This window comes from Tachypleus tridentatus, chromosome 10, assembly GCF_004210375.1.
Source record: "Tachypleus tridentatus isolate NWPU-2018 chromosome 10, ASM421037v1, whole genome shotgun sequence".
NCBI lineage: Eukaryota > Metazoa > Arthropoda > Merostomata > Xiphosura > Limulidae > Tachypleus > Tachypleus tridentatus.
In genome coordinates this window covers 34,850,923-34,875,373 of record NC_134834.1, presented here as the reverse complement: position 1 = coordinate 34,875,373, position 24,451 = coordinate 34,850,923, and the positions used below count along the sequence as shown (strand labels likewise).

The following is a 24,451-nucleotide window of genomic DNA, read 5'->3' as shown; positions in this document are numbered from 1 at the left end:
CAATTTCATTTTCTGTTTCAACAGTGTATTCTTCATTTTCGGTATGTTTCAACAGTGTTGATCTTCATTTTCACTCTATATTTTAACACTACTGGTTTTCACTTTCAATGACTGTTTTAATAATATTGGTCATGAATTTCACCGTCTGTGTCAACAGTGTTGGTTTTTACTTTCGCTGAATGTTTCAACAGTGTAAGTCTTCAATTTCATTGACATTATTAACACTATTGGTCTTCGGTTTCACTGACGGTTTGAACAGTGTTGGTGTTCAATTTCACTGTGTTTCAACAGTGTTGGTCTTCACTTTCACTGAATATTTCAACGGTGGAGATCTTCAATTTCACTGTTAGTTTCAGCAGTGTTGTTTTTCAGTTTCAATGTTTGTTTTTGAACAGTGTTTGTCTTTAATTTGACTGACTATTTCAACAGTGTGTATCTTCACTTCTACTCTATTTTAACACAACTGGTCTTCACTTTCAATGACTGTCTCATTAGAGAACATCATCAATTTCACAGCCTGTTTCAGCAGTGTTGATCTTCACTTTCATTGAATGTCTTCATACTGTTGGTCTTCGATTTCACTGAAATTTTTCATACTGTTGGTCTTCATTTTTACTGACTCTTCCAACATTCTTGATCATCAATTTCACTGAAAGTTTTATCACTGTATTAGTATGTTGCTGAGACTTCTCGTTGCTGAAAACTCATGTTTGTAGTGTTCTGGTGGGACTTCTTGTTACTGATAACTCATGTTTGTAGTGTTCTGGTGATACTTGTTACTGATAACTCACGTTTGTAGTGTTCTGGTGATACTTCTTGTTACTGATAACTCATGTTTGTAGTGTTCTGGTGGGACTTCTTGTTACTGATAACTCATGTTTGTAGTGTTCTGGTGATACTTCCGATTACTAACTCAACAATAACATACCGTTACGTCACATGTTGATATGTGAATGACATTGTTATTAATTCATAACAAGTTAGTGTAGAATATCCTGTTTGTTGTCAACATTATTCACACATGTTCTTTCCTTATTTAAAAACTTAATGTTGAACTTTGACTTCATCCGCTTTTTCAAATTCAGCGACGGGAAAGGCCACTATAAACAGGAGTCAGAGATAAAATGATGGAGAGACACCACTGTTCATGATATATATAAAACAAGTAGTACATAATGTTCTCTGTTCAATCATATTCAAATATTGTCTACAGCTACTTTCAAAGCCGGCCTTCATTGGTTGTTGTGCAGATCCATTCTATAATATCATACAAAAGTAAAATAAAAAAGATTGTCGTTAGTAAACCACTAAGAAAACTGTACAAAAAACGAGACATGAGTGATTAGTATGTGAAGAAATGAAAATTAGTTAACAAATACAATCATAAGATTTGGGATTAGTAAAAAAAACGATGGCTAGATTGTTTACTGGAGAAACTCGTCAGGGTTTACATGTAAACAAACATGAAAGTCTATATTGATTTTAATTCTTCTTTGTGACATGCACTGAATGAATGTTACAAAACTAAAGAGTTTGAAATATTTCTGAGTAAAACTGTTAGTATACATTTAGTATTATGTTTTACTTAAAGTTTAAAATTTGATACGTAGGTTGTGCACCCAACATCTGAAAGGTACTTCCAAATCGGGGTAGGATTAAAAAAAAAAGCTATTAGAAAGATAGATTAAAAAAACAAAAAGCACAAAGCAATACGGTGATAGATAATTGCTTTCTTGTAACTCATAAATTATGTTATAGTTCCATATTAGTTTAACACCACCATATTATAAGCATGGGATTTTTCCTGACTAACATCATCTGAATTTATCTTTATTCATGGCTTGTTGGCCCTGCATGGCCAAGTGTGTTAAAGCGTTCGACTCGTAATCCGAGGATCGCGGGTTCGAATCCCGGTCGTACCAAACATGATCGCCGTTTCAGCCGTGGGGGCGTTATAATGTTACAGTCAATCCCACTATTCGTTGGTAAAAAAAAGTAGCCCAAGAGTTGGCGATTGGTGGTGATAACTAGCTGCCTTCTCTCTAGTCTTACACTGCTAAATTAGATAGCCCTCTAGTAGCTTTGTGCGAAATTCAAAACAAAATCATTGTTTGTCCATATTTCACGAGTGAAGACGGTGAAGCCGATTGTATTCAAAAACCGAACGCCAACGAGTTAATAAAATATTGGATTGTTCATGAAAATACTCAGAAAAGTTGAGTAACTCCTGGTTTTCGTTTATAAAGCAAAATAGTGAAGAAACAGGCCACGAACTTTAAAATATAAATATTCTTTGTAGGGATAAAGAAAACATACACATCAAACAGCTTTAACCAACACCAAATATCATGTAGTCTTCATTAAAATAGATATTTTAAAATATGTTCAGCATTTTTATTGTCAGTAATTTACTTTCTATGTATTTTAGTTTTGTTTAAATTATCGTTGTTTCAGCAATATATTTTATTTAGTTAGAAATTATGTATTTTTTTATTTTGCTTTGAATACTCAAGATGGAATCTGTAAAATACTGAAAACTTTATCTCTGCTGTCTTCTGTTATATGAATCTATTTCTTCATCTTCAATATAGTTATACTATTAATCGCCAAACATCGTTTTCCTTCGATACACTGACTGCTAATGTCTTGATATGACCATATGTAAACTACTTGTTGCCTGTATACTGTGACTCTGAAAAATGGGGCATTAAAGTTAAAAAAGTCGACTTTGAAATGTGCTTTCTTTCAGAATGCAAATTTCGATAGATCATTCCAAAGTTTCTCCATTTTAATGAACGAAACCAAACTTTGAAAAATTCATTAGCTTATCAGATTTGTCTGAAGAGACTATTGGTTTGTTTGAATTCGGCTATATGCTACTCGAGGGCTATCTGCTATAGCCGTCGATAATTTAACAGTGAAAGAAAACAGGAAAGGTACCTAGTGATCACCACTCACCAACCACTGTTTCACAAAGGAACTGTTGGATTGATTGTAACAATATACTTCCCAGTCACGCATCATAAAGGGAAAGCATGTTTGGTGGCGCAAACGTTGGATCTAGAATTTCGAACAAAACATCGACAGAACAGACAAGTTACTGAAACAGTTCAATGTGTACTGTACTTACCTTAGGATTGTTGTTAACAGCGTTGGTTACACCGATATACTAAACAAGTGGAACAAATGGAACGAAGACAAATTGCTCGACGTGAACATGTTCAAAATCTGAGGCTGAATTGATTGACTAATGGCATTCATTCCTAGTTTCATCCTGGCGACCTAATTGTTAACCTAAGTAATTGTAACATAAATAATCAGTGTAAATCAGTTCTAGCTAAAGGTCTTCATTTCTCTTTTCCACCACTTAAATTCAGTATATATAGTTTTAAGAAAAGAAGTTTAAAAGGTAAAAACCTTTTTCAAGAAACGGTACCATATTTAATAGATAAAAAATTACTGTTTGTATCAGCACAATCCGAACACTTTTCCCCTGCAGTACTTGATGTAAAAATAATCTTTTTTTCTTAGAAAACCTTTACCATTTCTAAAAGTTCTGAGAAAGACACTAAAACAGCTCAGTGTTCGCTAACACTAATTACTAAGCCTCTCATAGGATTAAGAGTAACGTAAATGATATTTACTAATTGTGCAACTTTTATTTCTCATTTCAAGAATTTCATTCAGATTTATCGAATGACCTTATATGAATTTACAATTAAAATATTTATACAAAACTTTATATTGGGTTGAGGAATAATTCGTGAGCGTTTTTTCACGTTAAAAAAATATATTCATAAATGAAACGCTTTCGCAAAATATTTCATGTCATTTGGTAGATAATTTTTTGCTCTAATAGATGGTGTGTTTGATTTTCATATGTCTTTAATTTTTGCTTTCATTTTCAGCTCATTAAATGGAATGTCAAGTGGACAAAATCGAGCATTTTCGACACCATCTGCTTTTCGCATTTAATTTCTTGCTATTTCGTTTACAACAATGCATACTATATACCTAGGTATTACATGAAATAAAGTATCATAATAAATGTTTTGGGTGTAATGTGTTCATGCATTGAAGTATTGTATAGTCTTGCATGTAATGCTTGAATGAAATTATTTAAAAACCCTCACGAATTATTCCTCAACCTAATGCTTACAAATTGCACTGGTCTAAGTACCCGTGAAATGTAAGGTGAGAAACTTTCGACTATAACTATTTTTGTTTCTTCCCATAGTTCGGTTTCCACTTTAATAACTTTCACCTTAGTTACTATACATACTATACACAAGTATTCAATAATATTATAATTCTATTTTAATCTTGCTATTCACAGTTTTTATTGGTTGGAGGTATAACAATACTGGTGAATCAATTGTTGTAATGAAATGAGGAAAACGAAAGAGAAGGAAAATGGCAAAAATATAAAGTGAGGGTTAACGGTGGAAAAAGTCAGATGTTAAAAGTAATGTGATAAAAAAGAAAATTCATCTTTATTTGTATATCAAGAATATCAAGGCTAATGTGTTAGAACAGTGCTGCACAAACTTTTTGATTCAGGGGCCACAAACAGACTTCTCGTAACCGTTGGGGGCCACAAAAAAGTGAAGATTAAAATCGTCTCACAGTTGTTTCACACAAGATGGACATCACATTTAAGAACACACAAATAACGACTACATCAGAGTTTGCACATTATTCTAAGAAATGTTATGATACTTCAACTGTCACAAAATAAGTGCAATGGATGTGCTGCATGTCATTTACGAGCTTAGAAATGTCCGGCTTGATGTTTGACGTTGAAAGACGCAAGACTGCTTCCAGATGAACATCAGTCAGCTGATTGCGAGTGTTGTTTTTGTTCAGGTTTATATGCGAGAAAGCCTGTTCGCTGCAGTACGTGCTGCCAAACATGCTGGTGTGGACAAGTGCGTTCTCTTTTAAATTAGCAAATATATCAGGCAACGTTTTGTAGAAGTCAAGCAAACTGTTTTCTTGGTAAATAGCACGCAGTTCATCAGATGCCTGGAGATCAGTAAGTTCGATCTGATGTTCTGCTGACAAGTCATCCACTGACACACTGAATGGATCAGCAAAAAAGTTTCATCAACAATCTGCATTGGTCAAAATCATGAAACCGTGAGTTGAGGGATTGAATCAAGGAATCTAACTTCCCAACATAATCTTGTGTGCCAATGTCTTGATTCTTCTGTAGCTGTGACTGAAAAGTGGGAAAGTGCACAAAGTTGCCTGATGCTGCTTGCTGCTGGACCAACTGCAACTTTGTCCTGAAAGCTGAGACGTGACTTGCAAACTGACAGACAAGCTGATTTTTGCCTTGCAACTTCAAATTCAGATCATTGAAGTGTTGTGTCATGTCGACCAGAAAGGTCAAATCAGCTTGCCATGCTGGATCAGCCATAGAAATCACTTCTGTGTCTTTGTTCTTGCTTCTGAGGAATTCTATCACCTCATCAATCAACTCCCAGAATCTTCTGAGCATCTTCCCTCGACTCAGCCAGCATACTTCACAGTGATACACAAGGTCACCATAGTCTGAATCAATTTTTTTTCAAGAATACTTTGAAACTGACGGTGATTGAGCCCTCGTGATTTGATTAAATTAATTGTTTTCGTCACTGATGCCATCAGTGCCTGAAAACCAAGTTCTTTACTGCACAGGTTCTGTTGGTGAATAATACAGTGCAACTTCACCAACTGTCTGTTCTGCTTTCCTCAATGCTTTATCAACAATGCTACCAGCTTGCTACTTTCTCCAGTCATGGCTGGTGCTCCATCAGTTGTCACACTTCCCAGTTTCGTGAAATCCAATGAAACACTACTACACAGTCATATTGTCTCCTCAAATAGAGCAGACCCAGTTGTCTGACCTTTCATATAACCCATGCCGATTAGTTCCTCTGTGATATCAAACGATGACGACACACCACGAACAAAAACTAGCAGCTGTGCTGTTGAACTGATGTCAATCGACTCGTCTGCTGCCAAAGAGAAGTAGACAAAGTTGGCTGCTTTATTTGTAAGCTGCCTTGTCACATCTGCTGAGAGGTGTGAAATTCTTCGTTGAACTGTCATACGATTCAAAGCCACCGTCTGTAGCTTGCGAACTGCTTCCAGACACAACTTTTTCGATGCGGTAATCATACATTGTTTGACAAAATAACCATCAGTGAACGGTCGGCCAGATTTCGCTATCATCAACGAAATATCGTAACTGACCTAACAAGCTGCACCTAAATCTGCTAACTGCTTTGAAGAAACGTTCTGCTGGTGATTCAGCGACCGCTGCAGAGATTCAATTCGAGCTGTTCGTTCATCACCGACAACGTTGTGGAAATCTTTATACTTCGACTCATAATGACGCTTTATATTGGATACCTTCGCCACTACTACCGTCGAATGACACAGCAGACAAATCACATTATTCTGTTGTTGGACAAAACAGTATTGCGCAGTCCAATCATCATGAAACTGCCGGTTCTCGTCGTCAATTTTTCTTTTACGATTAGCTGCCATTTTCGTTACGAAATAATATCAAAATAGGGCTCGTAAGTTAATCTCGAAGAACAATTGGAACGCGTGAGATTTCGTAATTACGGAAATATTACGTCATTGCGCAAATGATTAAATGCCTATGCATTAACGAGATTTGCTTATTAAATTTTCTTTGTTGCTCGACACAAATATGGAACCATCCAGTATCTGATCTAATGCATATTCTTCTATAGCGCTTAATCTTCGCGCAGGAGCGAATTCTCTATGTTTGATTTTCCCGTTCGACATCGCGGGCCACTCGGCGAGAAATAAAATTAGAGCAGAAATTAAACAACTAAAACAAGAAAAATGGGACAACTTCTGCTCTCAACTGAACGAACAAACCAACCCTAGTAAGTTCTGGCTACACTTAAAAGGATTCACAAATGAACCTACTACAAGAAAATACCCAACACTGGAATATAACAACACCTTAGCACAAACCAACAAAGAAAAAGCAGATAGTCTTCAAACATCAATTACAAAGCACATTTAAAACACACAATGACACGGACATGAACAGCTATTACTACAATAAAATAAACAACCACATAACAAATAACATTGAATTATATAAACCACACTTTCCAGTCAACATTGAAAACAGTAACACCAACAATACATATGATTACTCACCAAAAAAATCAAACTAAATGAACTTGGACAAACAATCAAAAAACAAAGCACCGGGAAATGATGGAATACAAACAATTCTTCTCAAAAAAGGCACTCCGAAATTATTTGACCACCTATTAGCCATATTTAATTTATCTCTATAATATGGATACATCCCTGTTTCTTGGAAGCAAGCTAATATTTTAATGTTCCACAAAGAAGGAAAACCAGCCAATAAACCAAACAGTTATCGACCGATCAGCCTGACCAGCTGTGTAGGTAAAATTCTCGAAAGAATAATAAGCAATAGACTCTCCACATTTTTGGAGAATAATGCAAGATTACCAGAAGAACAAAACGGATTTAAAAATATAGACAAACAACAGATCACTTAATTAGGTTAACTGAAACAATAATAAACAGCTTTAATAAAAAAGAATGCACTGTCGCTTGTTTCCTCGATATTGAGAAAGCATTCGACACTGTATGGCACAATGGTCTTCGGTTCCGTATGTATGAAATGGGACTACCGCGAAGAATTATTCGCTGGTTATCAAACTTTTTGGAAAATAGAAAATGTAGAGTAAACGTAGAGGGAACATTCACGGAGTTCTTCACTCCAGAAGTTGGAGTCCCTCAAGGAGAGATGATTAGCCCTATTCTCTTCATCATGTATGTAAATAATATGCCACTAAAAGACCCAAACCATGGATACGCGTCTCAGTTCGCTGATAATGTAGCAATTTGGAAAAGTGCCCCTACACAAGAAATAGCAGCCACTAAGTTACAACCACAACTAAATGGATTATGTGAATATTGCGAAAAATATAGAATTAAAATAAATACAGCGAAGACACAATTAGTAATATTTTCAAAATCTACGAAACATCAAAAAGTTCAACCCCAAATCTACATGAACCGAGAGCTCCTCCAACTGCTACATCTGCAAAATTTTTAGGATTAACATATGATTCGAAGCTTACATGGATAAAACATGTAAATAATATAAAAACTAAAATTTGGCAAAAAATAAACTATGCTAGGAGTCTAATAGGTAAAAACTATGGAACAACACCAGAAAACATCATTAAAATATACAAGACATATATTAGACCTGTAATACTCTATGTAGCTCCTGCATGGATCAATGTAAGTGTAAAACAAATACAAACCAAACTCCAAACATTACAAAATACACTAATTACATCAGCATACAAAGTACCTAAAACCACTTCATCAAAGTTCATACATAACTACTCAAACACACAAACAATACCAGATAGACTTCTACAGAGTACAATAAAATACTTCGATAAAAATTAGCGAAAAAATGAGTTGTTATGCGAACTAGACAGATATTGCATATATGATGAAGAGAAACCTAAACACCTTTCCTCGCTAAATTTCTACATTAGATCATTAAGATAAAATCATTTAAAATAATAATAATAGAATAGAGCTAAAATAAAACAGGCCACCTACGTTCTAGACTTATTAAAAATAAATAAATAATAATAAAATCAAAAAACAATATAAATGAACATTGCCCTGAAAAGAACCTGACTAAACTTATGATATCACTCCAGTCATTTAGTATTTACTCGAAATATATTAATCTGGCCACTCCGACAAAGTCATGGAAGGGGGTAGAGGTCTAGTGTACCTGATCCTCCTGGGTATACAAATAAATATACCCAAATACCAGAGAGAGAGAGAGAGCCACTCGGCCACTCGTCGCGGGCCGGACTTTGTGCACCACTGACTTAAGGAGTGGCCGGAAGACGCGTTGAAACCAGGTAAGGTCATAATACACCTACCAGGAAATACACCACAGCCGAAATCTGTAGTCATTCGTGGAGTCAATTACTCAATCACCACTGAAGACATAAGAAAGGAATAAGACGAACAAAACATTACACACACATACGTAGAACGCATTATATCTAAATTAACACCAAAACCAACAAACCTCATAAGAGTCGACATTGAACACACTTATAACATTTCAAACTTAATCAATAATGGAATTATACTTTGGTATCATAAATACCAAGTAGAACAAACGAAAACTCCAGCAATTGTAGTAACACATGCTCCAATTGCCAGAGATATGGACATGTTTCAGAAGCATGTCAAGAAACACCAACGTGTTGCGGATGTCGTGGGGAACATAACATATCACAGTGCAAAAACGGAAAAAGAAAAACCAAAATGTTGCAATTGTGGTCAAGAACACACTGCAAACTATAAAGAATGCGAAAAATATAAAGAAATAAAACAAAGAATTTATGAAATAAAAAACACTCAATTAAAGAAAGACGAAACAACAGATAACAATACACAGCAAATAAAACCAACTCAGAAACAAGATAAAAAAACATATGCACAAACACTTAAAAAAATCTGCCACACAAATACCTAAACTGAACACACAGCAAAAACCACCAGAAACAATAAACAACAGCACAGAGTAAAACATAACAAAACTCCAAAACCTCAAGACAACGATAACTCTACCAAAGAAATAAACACGAATAACAAAATAAACTTATTTATAAATATAGTTACAAATATCACAACAGACTTCTGTTGAATACACAAAACCAACATAAACTATTCATCAACATAGCAAAAAAGCATATAATACCTTATATCCCACAATTATTAATAACAATAACGGAATACATGCTTTCAACTTAATTCACTGTTGTATATATTAACATACAAGGTGCACTGGCTTCCAAGAAACACGAGATAGAAGACATAATTCAACAAACTAACCCAGAAGTTGTAATATTAAGTAAAACCCTATTATACAAAACCAGTAGATTTAAAATACCATTTTATATAACTATCAGAAAAGACAGATTAAATAATCAGGATATAAGTAGAGGAATGCTGCTGCTACACAAAATAAGTCTTTCAGTGTCAGAAATTCAAATCAGCAACCGTAACGAAAATATAATTATACATGTCGTGTTAAGTAATCGCTCAACAATCACAAAAGCAGGTATATACTGTTCACCCACAAAGTAAATAGACTTAAACTTAATAAACACCATCTTTTCCCACAATCACAATACCATTTTAATAGGAGATCTAAACAACATATTAATTTTGGCTGTAATTCAACAAATGCTAATGGAAAGCTACTCCTACAATTTATAGATGGACATAATATAGCCTTCTTGAATAACGATACACCTTTGCATACTAGACGTATGCCTAAGCTCGTACAACATGAGCAAAAAGCTTATAAAAATTGAAGTGGGAAAAGATGTAGACAGCGATCATCTCCCCATATGGTGGGTCTTCGATCTCATCCCCCCATAAAAATAATATACAGAGAAAAGAAATATTCGATTACAAAAAAGTAAATTGGAAATAATATAAAAAAATAATTAGACCATCGATTATCAAATAAAATTATAACAACAGCTAAAAATAAAATAGATATTGATAATTACTGTCAAATAATTACTGAATGCCTTCAAACCACAGAAAATCAAACAATGCCTAAACAACAACATAAAACAAAAATAACACATGGAAACCGTTCAAACACCTGTTAACACCAATAAAGCACAGACGACAACACATGGACACAAGAGATAGCGAATTAAAAACACAAATTAGTACCTTATTTTATCAAATTATAAATAATTTGAGAATATGTGTTGAATATGTCTTGTCAGCACAGAACTGTCATACCTTTTCCCGTTTGATAAGTACTCGTGTTGCGTCTCCATAAACAGTATTTTTTTAATACTTAACGAATCGTTACTTAGACTTTTAGCGAACACCGACTGTAAGCCTGAGGATTATTGGTTCGCGTCTTGTTACCGCAAAAGCACGCTTTGCACTTTGGATTGTGGTTGAGCTGTAAGAGAAAAGGTTAATTTATACTATTTCGTCAACAGCCCAAGAGTTGACAGCGAGTACTCTTGACTAGTTACCATTTCTTTGATGCAGCGAACTATCTGTGTTTCACCCACCACGGGTATCGAAACCCAATTTCTAGTTGGTGAGTCCACAAGCATACCATTGTGCTGTTGGAGGGTCACAACAAAGAAGCAAACAAAATTATTAATTCAAAATAGACTTTTCTTAAATTTGTGGTCCTTTGTAACATTGATTTGATTAACTATTGTCAGACATAAAAGATTACGTACTCTTGTTTATTCTGTTTTTGTTGTTGTTTTGAATTAAGCATAAAGCTACACAAGGTGCTATCTGTGCTCTACCCACCACGCGTATCGAAACCCGGTTTTTAGCGTTGTAAGTCCGCAGACATACCGCTGAGCCACTGGAGGTCTTTGTTGATTCTACAACCTCCATGAATACCTTATATTCTGCGTTTAGTTGTGGTAATGCTTTGATGCTTTGAGTTAATCTGATGTTGAAATTACCCAAAGACATTATCCTTCCACCTGAATGATCTTCTTACAGGTTCCATTCTCTTATAAGACTTTCAATACTAAATGCTCTCATGATCCCGTTCCCTTAGAAATGTTACGTTTCTGAGTGCAATTCCGATAAGTTTCATTTTTATACAAAGCATTAATGACCTGTGTTTTTTTTCTCCATAATTTCAATTACGTAAACAGAAACAAGTGTTGTTTATTTCAAACTAATGTTTAAACATTTGTTTTTATATTTGTTAGTGAATTTTGCAAAAAATACTTGAATGATATCTGCGCTAGCTGTCCCTAATTTTGAGCTGATAGATTAGATGGAAGGCTGTTAGTCAGCCACGACTACTCTTTTACCAACCGACAGTGGATTTGGTCATAACATTATAATTTCCCCATGGCTGAAAGGTCTAGGTTGTTCGATGACGAGATTCAAATCTTTTGGGCGCAGTTTGCGAGTCAAGTGCCCAAACCTTCAGACTATTCCAGACTTTGTATAAAGGAAATAAATAATTTTCTCCACCCAATCCATACCTATTAGTGCCTAATGGTGAAATGGAATTACGTCACGATAACAGCCATAAAGTTAGTAACTGTTTTGTTGCAAGTATAAAGCAAAGACATACATCAAGAGAGACTGTGTTTAATTTTATGTTAACACAAAAACTCTACCAAACATAAAAGCACAACAAAGCTGCGAATAAAAAGAATGTGCAGATGCAACTTAGACATCTTCGAACTTAACTTCTATCCTACTACGAAAAGTAAAATAATGCACTTGCGCAATTACTCCAGATCCATCTTTCGGTCTGCAGTAAGTATACGGACTTACAATGGTAAAATCTGAGGTTCAATTCCTCTTAGTGGAAAGAGTGTATATAACTCATTGTGTACCTCTGCACAACAGCAACTTCACTATCTTCCTGACTCACAGTAATAATAATACTTCTTCTTACTTAATTCTTTTCATTTTGACTCCCACAGATAGTCAACTGATTAATTCTACCCACATAGATTTTGTCTGTGAATACGGGTTTTGAAAGATTCAAGCCATTACAAATAGTTATAAACACAATTTTAAACGTAATCATCATACTTACCACTGGAACTAGTCATGCTTGACAAACGGTATTTGGATCAATCAATACACCTCTTTACAAATATATTATATACATCCAAAAAGCTATAAACCGTGATTATCTTTACTCATGCAACATTGATCGTTTCAATATATTTGGTCAATTATCCAACATGATGCAGAGGAATATTAGTGTTTAGTAGTTAATACACTAAGAACATCAGACCAGATATGAAGTAACAACACGCCAGCTTACTCTGTGTTTCAGTCATAGTAGTCTACCACATCAACTTATTCTATGTCTTAGTCATAGCTGTCTACCACGTCAACTTATTCTCTGTTTCAGTTACAGCTGTTTAAAACGTCAGCTTTCTCTGTGTGTCAGTTACAGCTGTTTACTACGTCAGCTTACTCTATGTTTCAGTTCTAGATGTACATAATGACGACAAAACATTATAAGACACTTGAACTTCCTCCTGATGGCATCAAGACAAACAACCAGTGGCATGTTCCAAGTATTACTTGGTAACATTAATATGCATCCAATGACATGTTCTAACCGTCGCCATACTGTAGTCACATTACACATTTGTTCTACATGTCAGTTATGACTCGCCTAACTGAAGACACTAACATGTATTCTCGACCAAAAGTAATATGGTCATGGCAAGAATTTTATAGTAAAATTATATTCCTTAAGTTAATTTCATGTCTTATAGCTAAAACTGTATTTTTTTTTCCGAGATGTAGTTGTGTTATTTGCGCAAATACAATAACTTTGTCTACTTGTGTCAAAGCTTTGAAGCTTCTTAAGCCTATGAAAGGTGACGAAAGTTCTGTTTAAGTGGAACGTTTTTATCACATACCTCATAATTGATTTATTTTGGAATTCATCACAGAAGATGTGAATAACAAAACTTGATTTTAAATGTAATTTCCACACTTATTTTAATCTTATTAAAGTTCTAATTTGAAGGAATGCGAAAAAAATGCACAAACACGATTTTTAAAGGTCGTTGTGAATTAAATATTTTAGTGCACACTAAATAACACGCAGTGCTCGTAACTACCTGGCAATGGAATATTTCTCTAGCTGCTTCAGAAAAAGAAGTTCAAAATTAAACTGAGCCTAAATTACAAAAACACTAAACTTAAACGGAAAAACAAGCCGAGTTTGAAGTATAAAAACAAAGTCTAAAATACGAAAACAAGTCAAGCTAGAAGTACAAAAACAAGAGAAGCTCAATTACTAGGTATAAAAAGATGAAAAATAAGAGAGTAACATACATTCGAATATGCAATTTGTAGAAAACTTACAATCTTTATTATCTTTACTGCTAGATTATTCAACAATATCTGAACTGCTACACCTTCAGAAAAAAAACAAAACAGAACATGGTTTACTTCCATCTACATTGTTATTGTATTTTCGTTTTCAGTATTTATTATTCCCTGTCTATTTTTGATACACTTGAAGAAATAAAAAGAGTATAACGTACTAATTAAATCGTTTAGATTCTCATAAGCTATTGTATCTTCCATGATGATAAGGTTCGCAATAAATCCTTGAAATCATAACATTCATGTACGATATATTTATATTTTCCTAAACTTATATGAGCTTTTTGAAATCTTTTAATATTAAAATTCGAGGTGCGATCCCTGCAGAAGGAACAATATTGATAACACATCGTGAATCTTAATACTTTAAGCAAACAAACACTATAATAACAAAAATAAGATTTTTTAAAAATTATTCACATAATAGGAAATATTAATGTTCCTAATTATAGGTTTTCTGAGCAATCTAATATTTGTTATTTCATATATTTTTATTTTCTGACAAAAATAATGGAAAGTAAGATGCGTTTTATAACTTCACTTTTCGTGTGTTTTAATACTTGGTATTGCATAAAAAGTTAGTACATTTAAACGCAAAGTATTTAGGTATTCATCAAGTATTTAATAAATTGCCTCTGTGTAATCAGTCAGGTCCTCCAGTGAACGTGGATCACCAGCAACCTTACGGATTTACACTGCTAAAAATGGGGTTAGATTCCTCGTGGTTGACAACAACACATAGACAGTTGTATAACTGATTGAAAGCATCAACTATCAAGTCAGAAAGTTCCTTAGTTGTAAGATATTTTGCACAATAATTCAAATCACGTTGATGAGTTACATTGTAAATACTTCCCATAGAAAGCAGCAATATGTTTCACTTCATTACCGCATTATTTTCCCCTCGTTCAACCTAGAAAGGAAAGCAAGACGGCTCCCGGAAGTTAGCACGTTGCCTTTGGTTACAGGATTCTTACTTTGAAAGTTTTTTTTGTTTTTTTTTTAAGTGCTAAACGTTGACGGGTTATCTCTGCAGCAGAGTTAATAAAGTCTAACTTTCAACGATCGGCGGATAGTGCGTGGATTTTTCTATTTCCAACATTCAAACGACAAATGCCAACCTCTTTTCATAAAGACAAGAAAAAAATCAAATGTGGACACCTCCTAACCCTCCAGTCCGAACATGTGTTGCATGTCCCAGTTTTATTTAGTATCTCTAACTAACATCCGGACTAACACCCTCTGGTCATTGCAGTTAGCAGGCGTATGGTAAGGAGAGCATCGTAACCGTTTTCGTTTTGTGTTTTTTTTGGCAAACCTTCACGGTATAAATATAGCGTCTGAGAATTCCTTAGGTATCGGAATGATACCAGTGAAAGTGGGTTTTCTCGAGATACTCCCGTTTCCTCCCACATCAAAATTATTTTTCTTGGAATTTATTGATCCCTGCCCTGAAAAGAGGCCAGTTAGAACGCATCATAATCATCACCAAATTTTTAGCATCAAAATTCTGGATAATTTATATCATGAGTTTTAACTAAGCTGACGTACTCTTTGCATCTCTCTGCTCGTCTCGTCTCTCTTCGCAAAATTACCCCAAAGAAACCTTCGAGCTGATGTGAATGGGGTGCTGAGCCTCTCGTCGCAGTCTTCGATCTCTCTCCGACTCGCGGGCCTTCTCCACAGCTGGTTCCGACGCTCCTCAAACAGTCACAGAAATATGTTAATTTCGGGGTCATCTGTGGCCACCACTCCAGGCTAATAAATATCTAGCCACTCAAGTTCAGTTCACCAGTCTCGTAATCCGTTGACAAATTTACTCTCGTCGAGTGTGGGGTGAAGAGAAACAGTAGTTTCTGACCGCCCCGGGTTATTTTTCGTTTCCCTTCGGGGAACGAAATAACAAGTTAATCTAAATACCGATCCAATATCAATCAATCCTTAGATATCACTTGCTTACTCCATAGTTTCAAAGGTTTAACAAACTCTACAAACATGAAAGTGGTAAGAGAATTGGTTAATAACAAACTACGTTCTTTCATAGAGAACAGTAGTCGCTCTCTGGTAAAATGGAACCAAAACTTAACTTATGACGAACGTTACATTAGCAGTTTCATTACAGTAATTACGTGTGTTTCTTGTAGGGTTCAGTTAAATATGTATAACTGTTATACAGCAATATTGTATCTAACAAAGATATTTGACGAAATGTTAGATCTGATTCATTTCAGTAGTGAATTTTGAATTTATTCTAACCTTACAATATATTTTGTCCTAAAGCTAACCACTCTTTATTTCTTCTGTTTTGCAGTTAGCTATTGTTTTTATGCTGGCTGCCGTTGCCTACGCCGGTGTACCTGTTTACTATGCCCATAGTCCAGCCCTTGTCGCCTGCGGACCTTATGGACCCTACCTACGGAGCTGACTTGGGTAGCCATGGCTACCTGAACAGCGCCGCTGGTGCCACTGTTTACGGCGCTCTAACTGCCCACTACCATTACAACCAGGCTGCCCGCCGTAACCTCAAAGCTTATGGTGCTATCGGTGCCGATGGAGCCAGATACCACGATAAGGTGCCTACGCCCGCAACAAGGGTTCCGACTATGAGAAAGCCTACAAATATGACAAGCAAGCTGGCTACCCCAACATCGGGAGTGCCCACGGTTTGAGCGACAAATCCACTTCCAGTGCCATTGACCCTACGGTCGTTACGGACACGGAGCTTATGGTGCTACTGGCCTGTCTGCTACCTACAGCTACGGTGCTTACGGAAAATTGTCCGCAGCTCACGGCCAAGTTGGTGGCATCTACGGAAGTGGCTACCTGAACGTTCACGGATACAACGGCCTTACCTACCACTAAAGGAATCGATCCACTGCACGGGATGAGATTAGTTATGTATTAGATTTTATGCTCAGGTTTAGAAACAACGGATAACGCAAAATTTGGCAACTAATTAAAAATTCTAGTTTTTGTTTCGTTTAAAAAGTATTTAAACATTTGACCGAATACAAAGGATCTGTTGATTTTTCTGATTTTTTGGTATCTGTTTGTTTTGTATAGATGTGGATGGTCTGACAAATCAAGTTGGAACTACACGTCCCTCAGCGGACATCTCTTCTTCTTTCTATCCCAGTGACCTCTGGTGGGTTTTCGACTATTATCTCATTCTTCCTCTTCCGCTGACTCTCAGGGACTTCTGGTCTCTGACTTGGACTCTGTGATCCAACAGTGTTGTTGTTGATATTGTTGTATTTATTTCTTCTGTTAAATTATTGTAAAAACTAACAAAACATTTCTTAAGAAAATTCAGTGGCTTTCTCGCACCTTTTTCTCCAGTGAAAATTAACCACACACTGCTAGAATTGGATATCAAGCTATTGTTGAGACGATTAGCTTAATATAAAGACACAACGATCTGAAATATTTCAAAACACTGGTCGTGAATAAAATACATATCTCCAAAAGGAGTTACTATTTTCAACACAGAATAAATCATATTTCGTCTGTTAGTAAAAAACTGCTTTAGGTATAAAATGGTGCTTTAGCAAATCATAATAAACACTTATTCAGTTACAGAAATCAATAGATGGCATAAAGGAAAATTTGTTATCGAAGCTATAAAACGAAAAATTGGAACGCCATTTGCCGATAAGTAATACATACTTCTGTCTTATAATATCACAGGTAATTTCAAATGGGAACATTTAACACTTAAAAATAGCTCTCTTTACTTGGAGAAAATTTATAAATTTTCAAATAATTTGTATTTTAAAACTTATGTTTCTTGATTCTAATTTTGAAATATTTATTTTGCACAAATCATTCACAATTTAGAACAAAAACGACGAATAAATACTTAACAGTAGGGATTTACTTCAGGCTCATGACTTCACCCTAGAAAGATAGAAAAACGAAAAATTGTATTTTTATCAAACTTGTGCTTGAAGATCGTTGACTTCTGAGCCCCCTCCTTTTGTGTGTGTGGAATATATGTTGGATTAATATTACTGTTACTCAAGGTAAGCTTTATAGAAATACGGGGTGTGATAATTAGAGAGGGGCATTAGTAAAGTTTGGGTTGGTTTGTTTTGAATTTCGTGTAAAGCTACACGAGGGCTATCTCGCTAGCCGTTCCTAATTTAGCGGTGTAAAACTAGAGGGAAGGCAGCTAATCATCAACACCCACCGCCAACTCTTGGTCTACTACCAACGGATAGTAGGATTGACCGTCACATTATAATGTCCCCACCTCTGAAATCGCAAACATGTTTGGTGTGACGGAGATCAGAACCCACGACCCTTACATTACGAGTCAAATACCTTAACCACACGGCCATGCTCTTTAGTAAAGAGCAACATGGTATACATTTTATGCACGTGATATTTTTACAAAAATATCAACAGCTCTTACTTTATTCCCTGTCTGAAGTAATTTTCTCTGCGAAGTATTTAAATTTATTTTGACAATTAGTTTTTCCTTGTCAGAATTGCTTGGTTATAATTATGTTTAACTTCTTTGGATAATCAAAAACACTTGGCATTTATCATGCTCAACATTTTGAGGTGTAGTACAGGTAAGTACCATATGTTTTCTACTTCTTTTTTTTTTAAACGGAGATGAGTTTTTCGAAATTGTGTTGTTGTTTTTTAATATTTCACCAAGTGGACACAAATAGTTGTTCAAATAGACTCTTAAATCTTCCTTGTTTCGTTGAGTGCACACAAGGTGTATGTTCAGTATTTAGCAAGTAGCCAAGTTTCGTGCAGGGAAGATAACATGTTTCAAACAGAAATTGAAAGCTGTATTCCTTATCAGCGAATCGATCATGGAATAACAATGATAGGCGACCGCGTCCAGGCGCTCGAATTAATTCACAGTGTACAAGGATCATATGTGCTGGGTGTGTTCATGAGCAGATCTGAGCTTGTTTTTAATGCCAATATGTTCTCAAGTATAAAGTCAAGTTTGTCCTTGTAAAAGAAAATAAAAAAATTATTAGGATTTGGGACTTTTCATAATTTTTTAGTTTCTTACATTTCCTAAAGTTGTAAGTTAATTTAAGCCTTCAGCCACAGTATTGTTTAACTTAATGTAGTTTTCACTTAACTTTGATTGAACCATTATTGTTTTTAAGGAAACTAACGTTCATCTTTCAAGTGGTTTTTTGGAAGAGTTGACTTCTGCTTTAATTATAAATTACTTAACATTGCTTTGCTGAGGTTAATAGTGCTGCATTTATGATTTATAATAGGTTTATTAATCTTCATTGAATAACATTTAGATTTTAACTTTTAATAACATGGATATTTGTTTGTTTGTTTTCATTTTTAGTGATAGTACATATTACAGAGTGGAGGAAACACGTAGCTAATGAGAATTCAATCAAAGTTTAACAGTAATCTTGCATGCTCGACGCACCCAGTTGCCCTCGTTTTTTATGTTTTTATTTTGTGATTGTATTATTGTTTGTTTCTATGAATATACATTTTTATCTTGGTAGTTCTTTAGACCTCATCTGGAGACCTGAGAGATACTCAGTCACACTCTGTAACCAAGTGTATCACACATATCTAGTTAGTAGACCTAACAGACTACTCAGTAGAATAGAACATTCTACGGAAAAAGCCTTAGGGGTCATAAGAGTGACTATTTGTTTTTTAATTTCGCGCAAAGCTACTCGAGAGCTATCTGCGCTAGCCGTCCCTAATTTAGCAGTGTAAAACCAGAGGGAAGGCAACTAGTCATCACCACCCACCGCCAACTCTTGGGCTACTCTTTTACCAACGAAAAGTGGGATTGATCGTCACATTATAACGCCCCCACGGCTAAAAGGGCGAGCATGTTTGGCGCGACGGGGATGCGAACCCGCAACCCTCAGATTACGAGTCGCACGCCTTAACCTACCTGGCCATGTCGGGCCGATTTGCACAGAAAAATCAAACAAACAAGACCTCGCTTTGATATAATATAGGGTGGATCAATAGTAAAATATTTACTCGGATATTCAATATTATAGAATGATGTTATATCTTTAGAGATACAGTAGCACGTGTACATAAGAAGATCAATACGGTTATATTCTATATGAAAATGAAAAGTTCTGGAATGTTTTGAACAAGCTGTACCATTGCGAGCTATTATGTAACTCATGCAAAATATTCAAACTACGCTAAAAAGAAAAATAATTCACCAAATATAAAGTTCAAAGTTTTAGTAATGTCATCAGAAACATATGTAAATAACATATATTACAACCTGCACTACGCAGTCGGAAACACTGTACATCGTACAAGGTTAAATATCAAACGACAGCCTGGCAACAGATATTTGTTGGTGATGTTAGTTTTGTTCGACGTATAGATACTTGTTTGCGAGATTAACGTATAGTCTACAAATGACTTGCATAGTAAAAATAAATAATTTTTAACAATGCTGGTAAAATAAGTATAGCTCTTAAACTCTTAGGAGAAGAAAAAAAATCAACAAGCAGTGATTAGATTTTCTTAGCTATATATTTTATTACTACTTCTACCATAAGCCTATTTCGTCTTTTCGAATCCTATTTACTATGTTACTGCAATAGGTTTACTAATTATTTAAATAAATGTAAGTATTACTATTCTTAGACATAACCAGTCTCTTTTATAAACTTTAAATTTTATATAAATTATGATAGTCAAAAGAAATAAGAGATGCCCTTAAAACTGACCAGAATTAAAGTGCTGAAGTCTTTAGAGTTCCAATGTCCATTCATGGTATACGTTTTCTCTACTGCCTTGAGCTTCGTTGTCTGTGAACTCGAGAAGTCTGGAGCCTTCATCTAAATAAACGCTCAGTGAAGGTGTCGTACTCTTTGGGCAAAAGGCATCCGATCTTACAGAATAATAGTGATGACCTGTCACTTGATGTGATTCTTCATCTTCACGTTCATCATTTCTAGGGTGAAGCACGTTCAAATTGAGATTATTCTGTTGTTTTGATGTCTGATCATCATTCTCTATATGTCCTTTTCTTGTACCCTGATCATCAAGGGCTTCGGTGACACTATAATTATCGTTTCTGCCCCATTCTTGTATTAATGACTTGTTTGAATGGGATCATTTCGGAATACCATCAACAGAATCAGGTTGCTTGGAATATCGAATATTATTTGCAGTAGGTGTAGAAGGTGAGGACTCAGTAGATGGCCTACCAGAATAGTTACAGTTTTTACGACTTGACACCCTATTTGGAGGACTTCCCCAAGCAGTGACCTGTCTGTGATTGCCAGAACCTTTTCCTCCCCGTGTTTGAATAGTATGAAGTCCATTCAGGAACACAAACATTTGAAATGGGCAATTCAACAGTGACTCAACATGTGAAAGTTTATCCAGGATTTCCGATGACACTAGATAAAAATTTCAAAGTGCTCGTAAAGATCAAATATGTATAATGTTCTATATCCTTTAAAATCATAAATAAATCTTAAATGTTTTTGAATGTTCTAAATGTTCATTCTATAATTTTTCTCAACAACCACCCTTTCTCTGCAAACCGTGAAAGAATGTAGAGATGCATGATGTTATGAACAAGACCACATGCAACTGTTCCTTTTCTCTTTTATACTACGCATATGAGGTTAAACTAGGTAGTGGATGTTCCCTCCCCCTCAAACACAATTTGTGTTTTACTTCTGCTAGTACTTTAAAAACAAAACAATGTCCTAGCATTCCACATAATGATCCACCATATTTGTGCCCTGGTATTCGGTATTTGTTTTGGGGCTACAATTTTTTAATTTATGTATTTACTTTTCCAATTAACAAAATGTACAATCAGACATTGTTCACAACAAAGCAATTGGCCCCATTATAGTACAGTGAAACAATGCATACAATCAGATATTGTTCACAACAAAGCAGTTGTTCCCATTGTAAGTACAATAAAACAATACATACAATCAGACATTGTTGACAACAAAGCACTTGCTTCCAATGTAAGTACAGTGAAACAATACATACAATCATACATTGTTCACAATGAAGCAATTGTCCCCACTGTAGAACAGTGAAACAATACATACAATCAGATATTGTTCACAACAATGCAGTTGTCCCCATTGTGGTGTAGTAAAACAATACATACAATCAGTCATTGTTGATAACAAAGCACTTGCATCCATTTTAATACAGTGAAACAATACATACAATCAGACATTGTTGACAACAAAGTGCTTGCATCTATTTTAATACAGTGAAACAATACATACAATCAGATATTGTTGATAACAAAGCACTTGCTTCCATTGTAAGTACAGTGAAATAATACATACAATCAGACATTGTTCACAACAAAGCAACTGTTCCCATTGTAAGTACAATAGAGCAATACATTCAATCTAACATTGTTGACAGCAAAGCAATTGTAAGTACAATAAAACAATACATACAATCAGATATTGTTGATAACAAAGCACTTGCTTCCATTGTAAGTACAGTGAAATAATACATACAATCAGACATTGTTCACAACAAAGCAACTGTTCCCATTGTAAGTACAATAAAGCAATACATTCAATCTAACATTGTTGACAGCAAAGCAATTGTAAGTACAATAAAACAATACATACAATCAGATATTGTTGATAACAAAGCACTTGCTTCCATTGTAAGTACAGTGAAATAATACATACAATCAGACATTGTTCACAACAAAGCAACTGTTCCCATTGTAAGTACAATAAAGCAATACGTACAATCTAACATTGTTGACAGCAAAGCAATTGTAAGTACAATAAAACAATACATACAATCAGACATTGTTGACAGCAAAGCATTTACTTCCATTCTTTGCTTCAGTCTCCACTGAAGTTTTTCTTTCTCCATAGATAATCGAGACTTTGTCTTAAACTCTTTCTCAAACTCTTCCTTCAGGTATAGACTTTCACTTTTTAACTGTCTGCAAGTTGAAATATGAAAGTCAAACTTAGTCAGACCACAGTTACTATCTAACAATTTTCTTGAACAAAGCGAAACAGATCTAGTTTGTTCTTTGTACAAGTTAATCTTATTTTATTCTTATTTTCATGACATATATTGTCAGAAACAATATCTGACAATTAATGGATTATAAACCAGGTACAAATTATTTTAGTATAAAACTATTTGTGGCATGTCAGACATGCCATGAAAATACCCAGTTTTGAGGTAATGCTTAAACTAAGGGATTTTCAGTGATGGGAAAAATATCATATCTTAATGTATAATGTACAGTTTCAGAGCAAAACCTGTTTTATATTGGCAGCTGTGTTGAAATAGTTTCATGTTTTTGTAGATATAGTTTTATTAAAGTAACCTCCACATGCATGCATTACATTATTTGATCCTTAAAGATGTGATATTGTGTTTACATAGTATGTAGCAACATAACAAGTCTAGGTAGTTGTTTGATTCTAATAATGAGCTGTCATATTTACATAGTTCATATAACAAGTTAATAATCAAAGTTATTGGTGAAACAAGAGTACTATTTCTATACACACTTTTACAAAACACATTTTGAACTGTGTTATGCTCGATTAAATTATGATCAGTTCTTTTATCAGATTAGACAGTCTTTGACTAAATTAGATGAAATATAGTAATTTGAGTTTATACTATTAACAATTAATAAGTCAAGTTTACAATCTTATGTTTACTGATAAACAACTTAAGTGACTAAGTCATAAATATAGTTAACAGTAATTTTATAGAAGTCACGAGAGTAATCATTGAAATGACATTATCTATTGTAATAATTAAAATGACACTATCTGCTGAGCTGTCATAATCATTAATCTTCAAATCTGTCTGCAGTAAAAGTTGCTGTTGTTTTATTTTAGAATTAATTTGTGATTATATGTTTAGTATATATTACAATTTTAAGGTTTCTATAATTTACTTTCAGTATTGTCAAGTTATAGAAGACTGAATGGAGTTAGAACATGGTTAAACTATGGTCTAAGAGAGATACTGAAAAATGTAGATTAAAATTAGCTAATTATTTGATTGAAACTAAAAGTAATTCATGGATTACTTAAGACAATTAGCTCACTAGAAACACTTACTGTTCTAAAAAAACAAAAGTTAAACCCATAATGGACTGAATCACTTCTAATGACACTCTGATGGGATATGTTAAGCCTCATTATGACATTATGTTGGATGAAATAAGGATAAAATAAATGATATTATAGACGTTAACACTAATGTTTCCCCTGATTATGTTAAACAATTAAATGCAAAAAAGTTCAGTGGAACCCTTCAGATTCGGTCCCCCCTTGAAAGTGGTGATTCATTCACAGTCCCTTTTTTTGTTTACATAATCCCTAATTATATACAGTGGAACCCCTCTAATCAGGCCAGTTTGCTTAAGAGGGGTTCAGTTGTAAATTAATCTGAACTGGATATATTCTTAATGGATTATAAT

General features: G+C 34.7%; 1 protein-coding gene and 1 long non-coding RNA gene across 3 annotated transcripts; one reads left to right on the top strand and one right to left on the bottom strand.

Moving 5' to 3' along the window:
- Positions 1–840: 840 nt before the first annotated feature.
- On the bottom strand, positions 841–20,928 carry LOC143229047 (uncharacterized). Its single transcript, XR_013015623.1, has 3 exons — positions 20,715–20,928; positions 3,131–3,294; positions 841–1,257 (listed from the first exon to the last, which is right to left on the bottom strand). It is a non-coding gene; the product is annotated as an uncharacterized LOC143229047 (long non-coding RNA).
- Positions 15,380–17,304, top strand: LOC143228044 (uncharacterized). Of its 2 annotated transcripts, XR_013015159.1 has the most exons (3): positions 15,380–16,005; positions 16,313–16,894; positions 17,065–17,304. XR_013015159.1 is itself a non-coding variant. In XM_076459388.1 (2 exons), exon 2 carries the CDS (start codon positions 16,368–16,370, stop codon positions 16,668–16,670), a length of 303 nt encoding a protein of 100 aa, XP_076315503.1. In that variant the 5' UTR covers positions 15,380–16,005; positions 16,313–16,367; the 3' UTR covers positions 16,671–17,304. The 2 variants fall into 2 exon arrangements, 1 of the variants encoding a protein (XP_076315503.1); XM_076459388.1 differs by having other exon boundaries at positions 16,313–17,304.
- Positions 20,929–24,451: the final 3,523 nt, after the last annotated feature.

Bases quoted from the DNA above. Each gene is read 5' to 3' on its own strand.
- LOC143228044 (XM_076459388.1), top strand. From the start codon at position 16,368: ATGCCCATAGTCCAGCCCTTGTCGCCTGCGGACCTTATGGACCCTACC.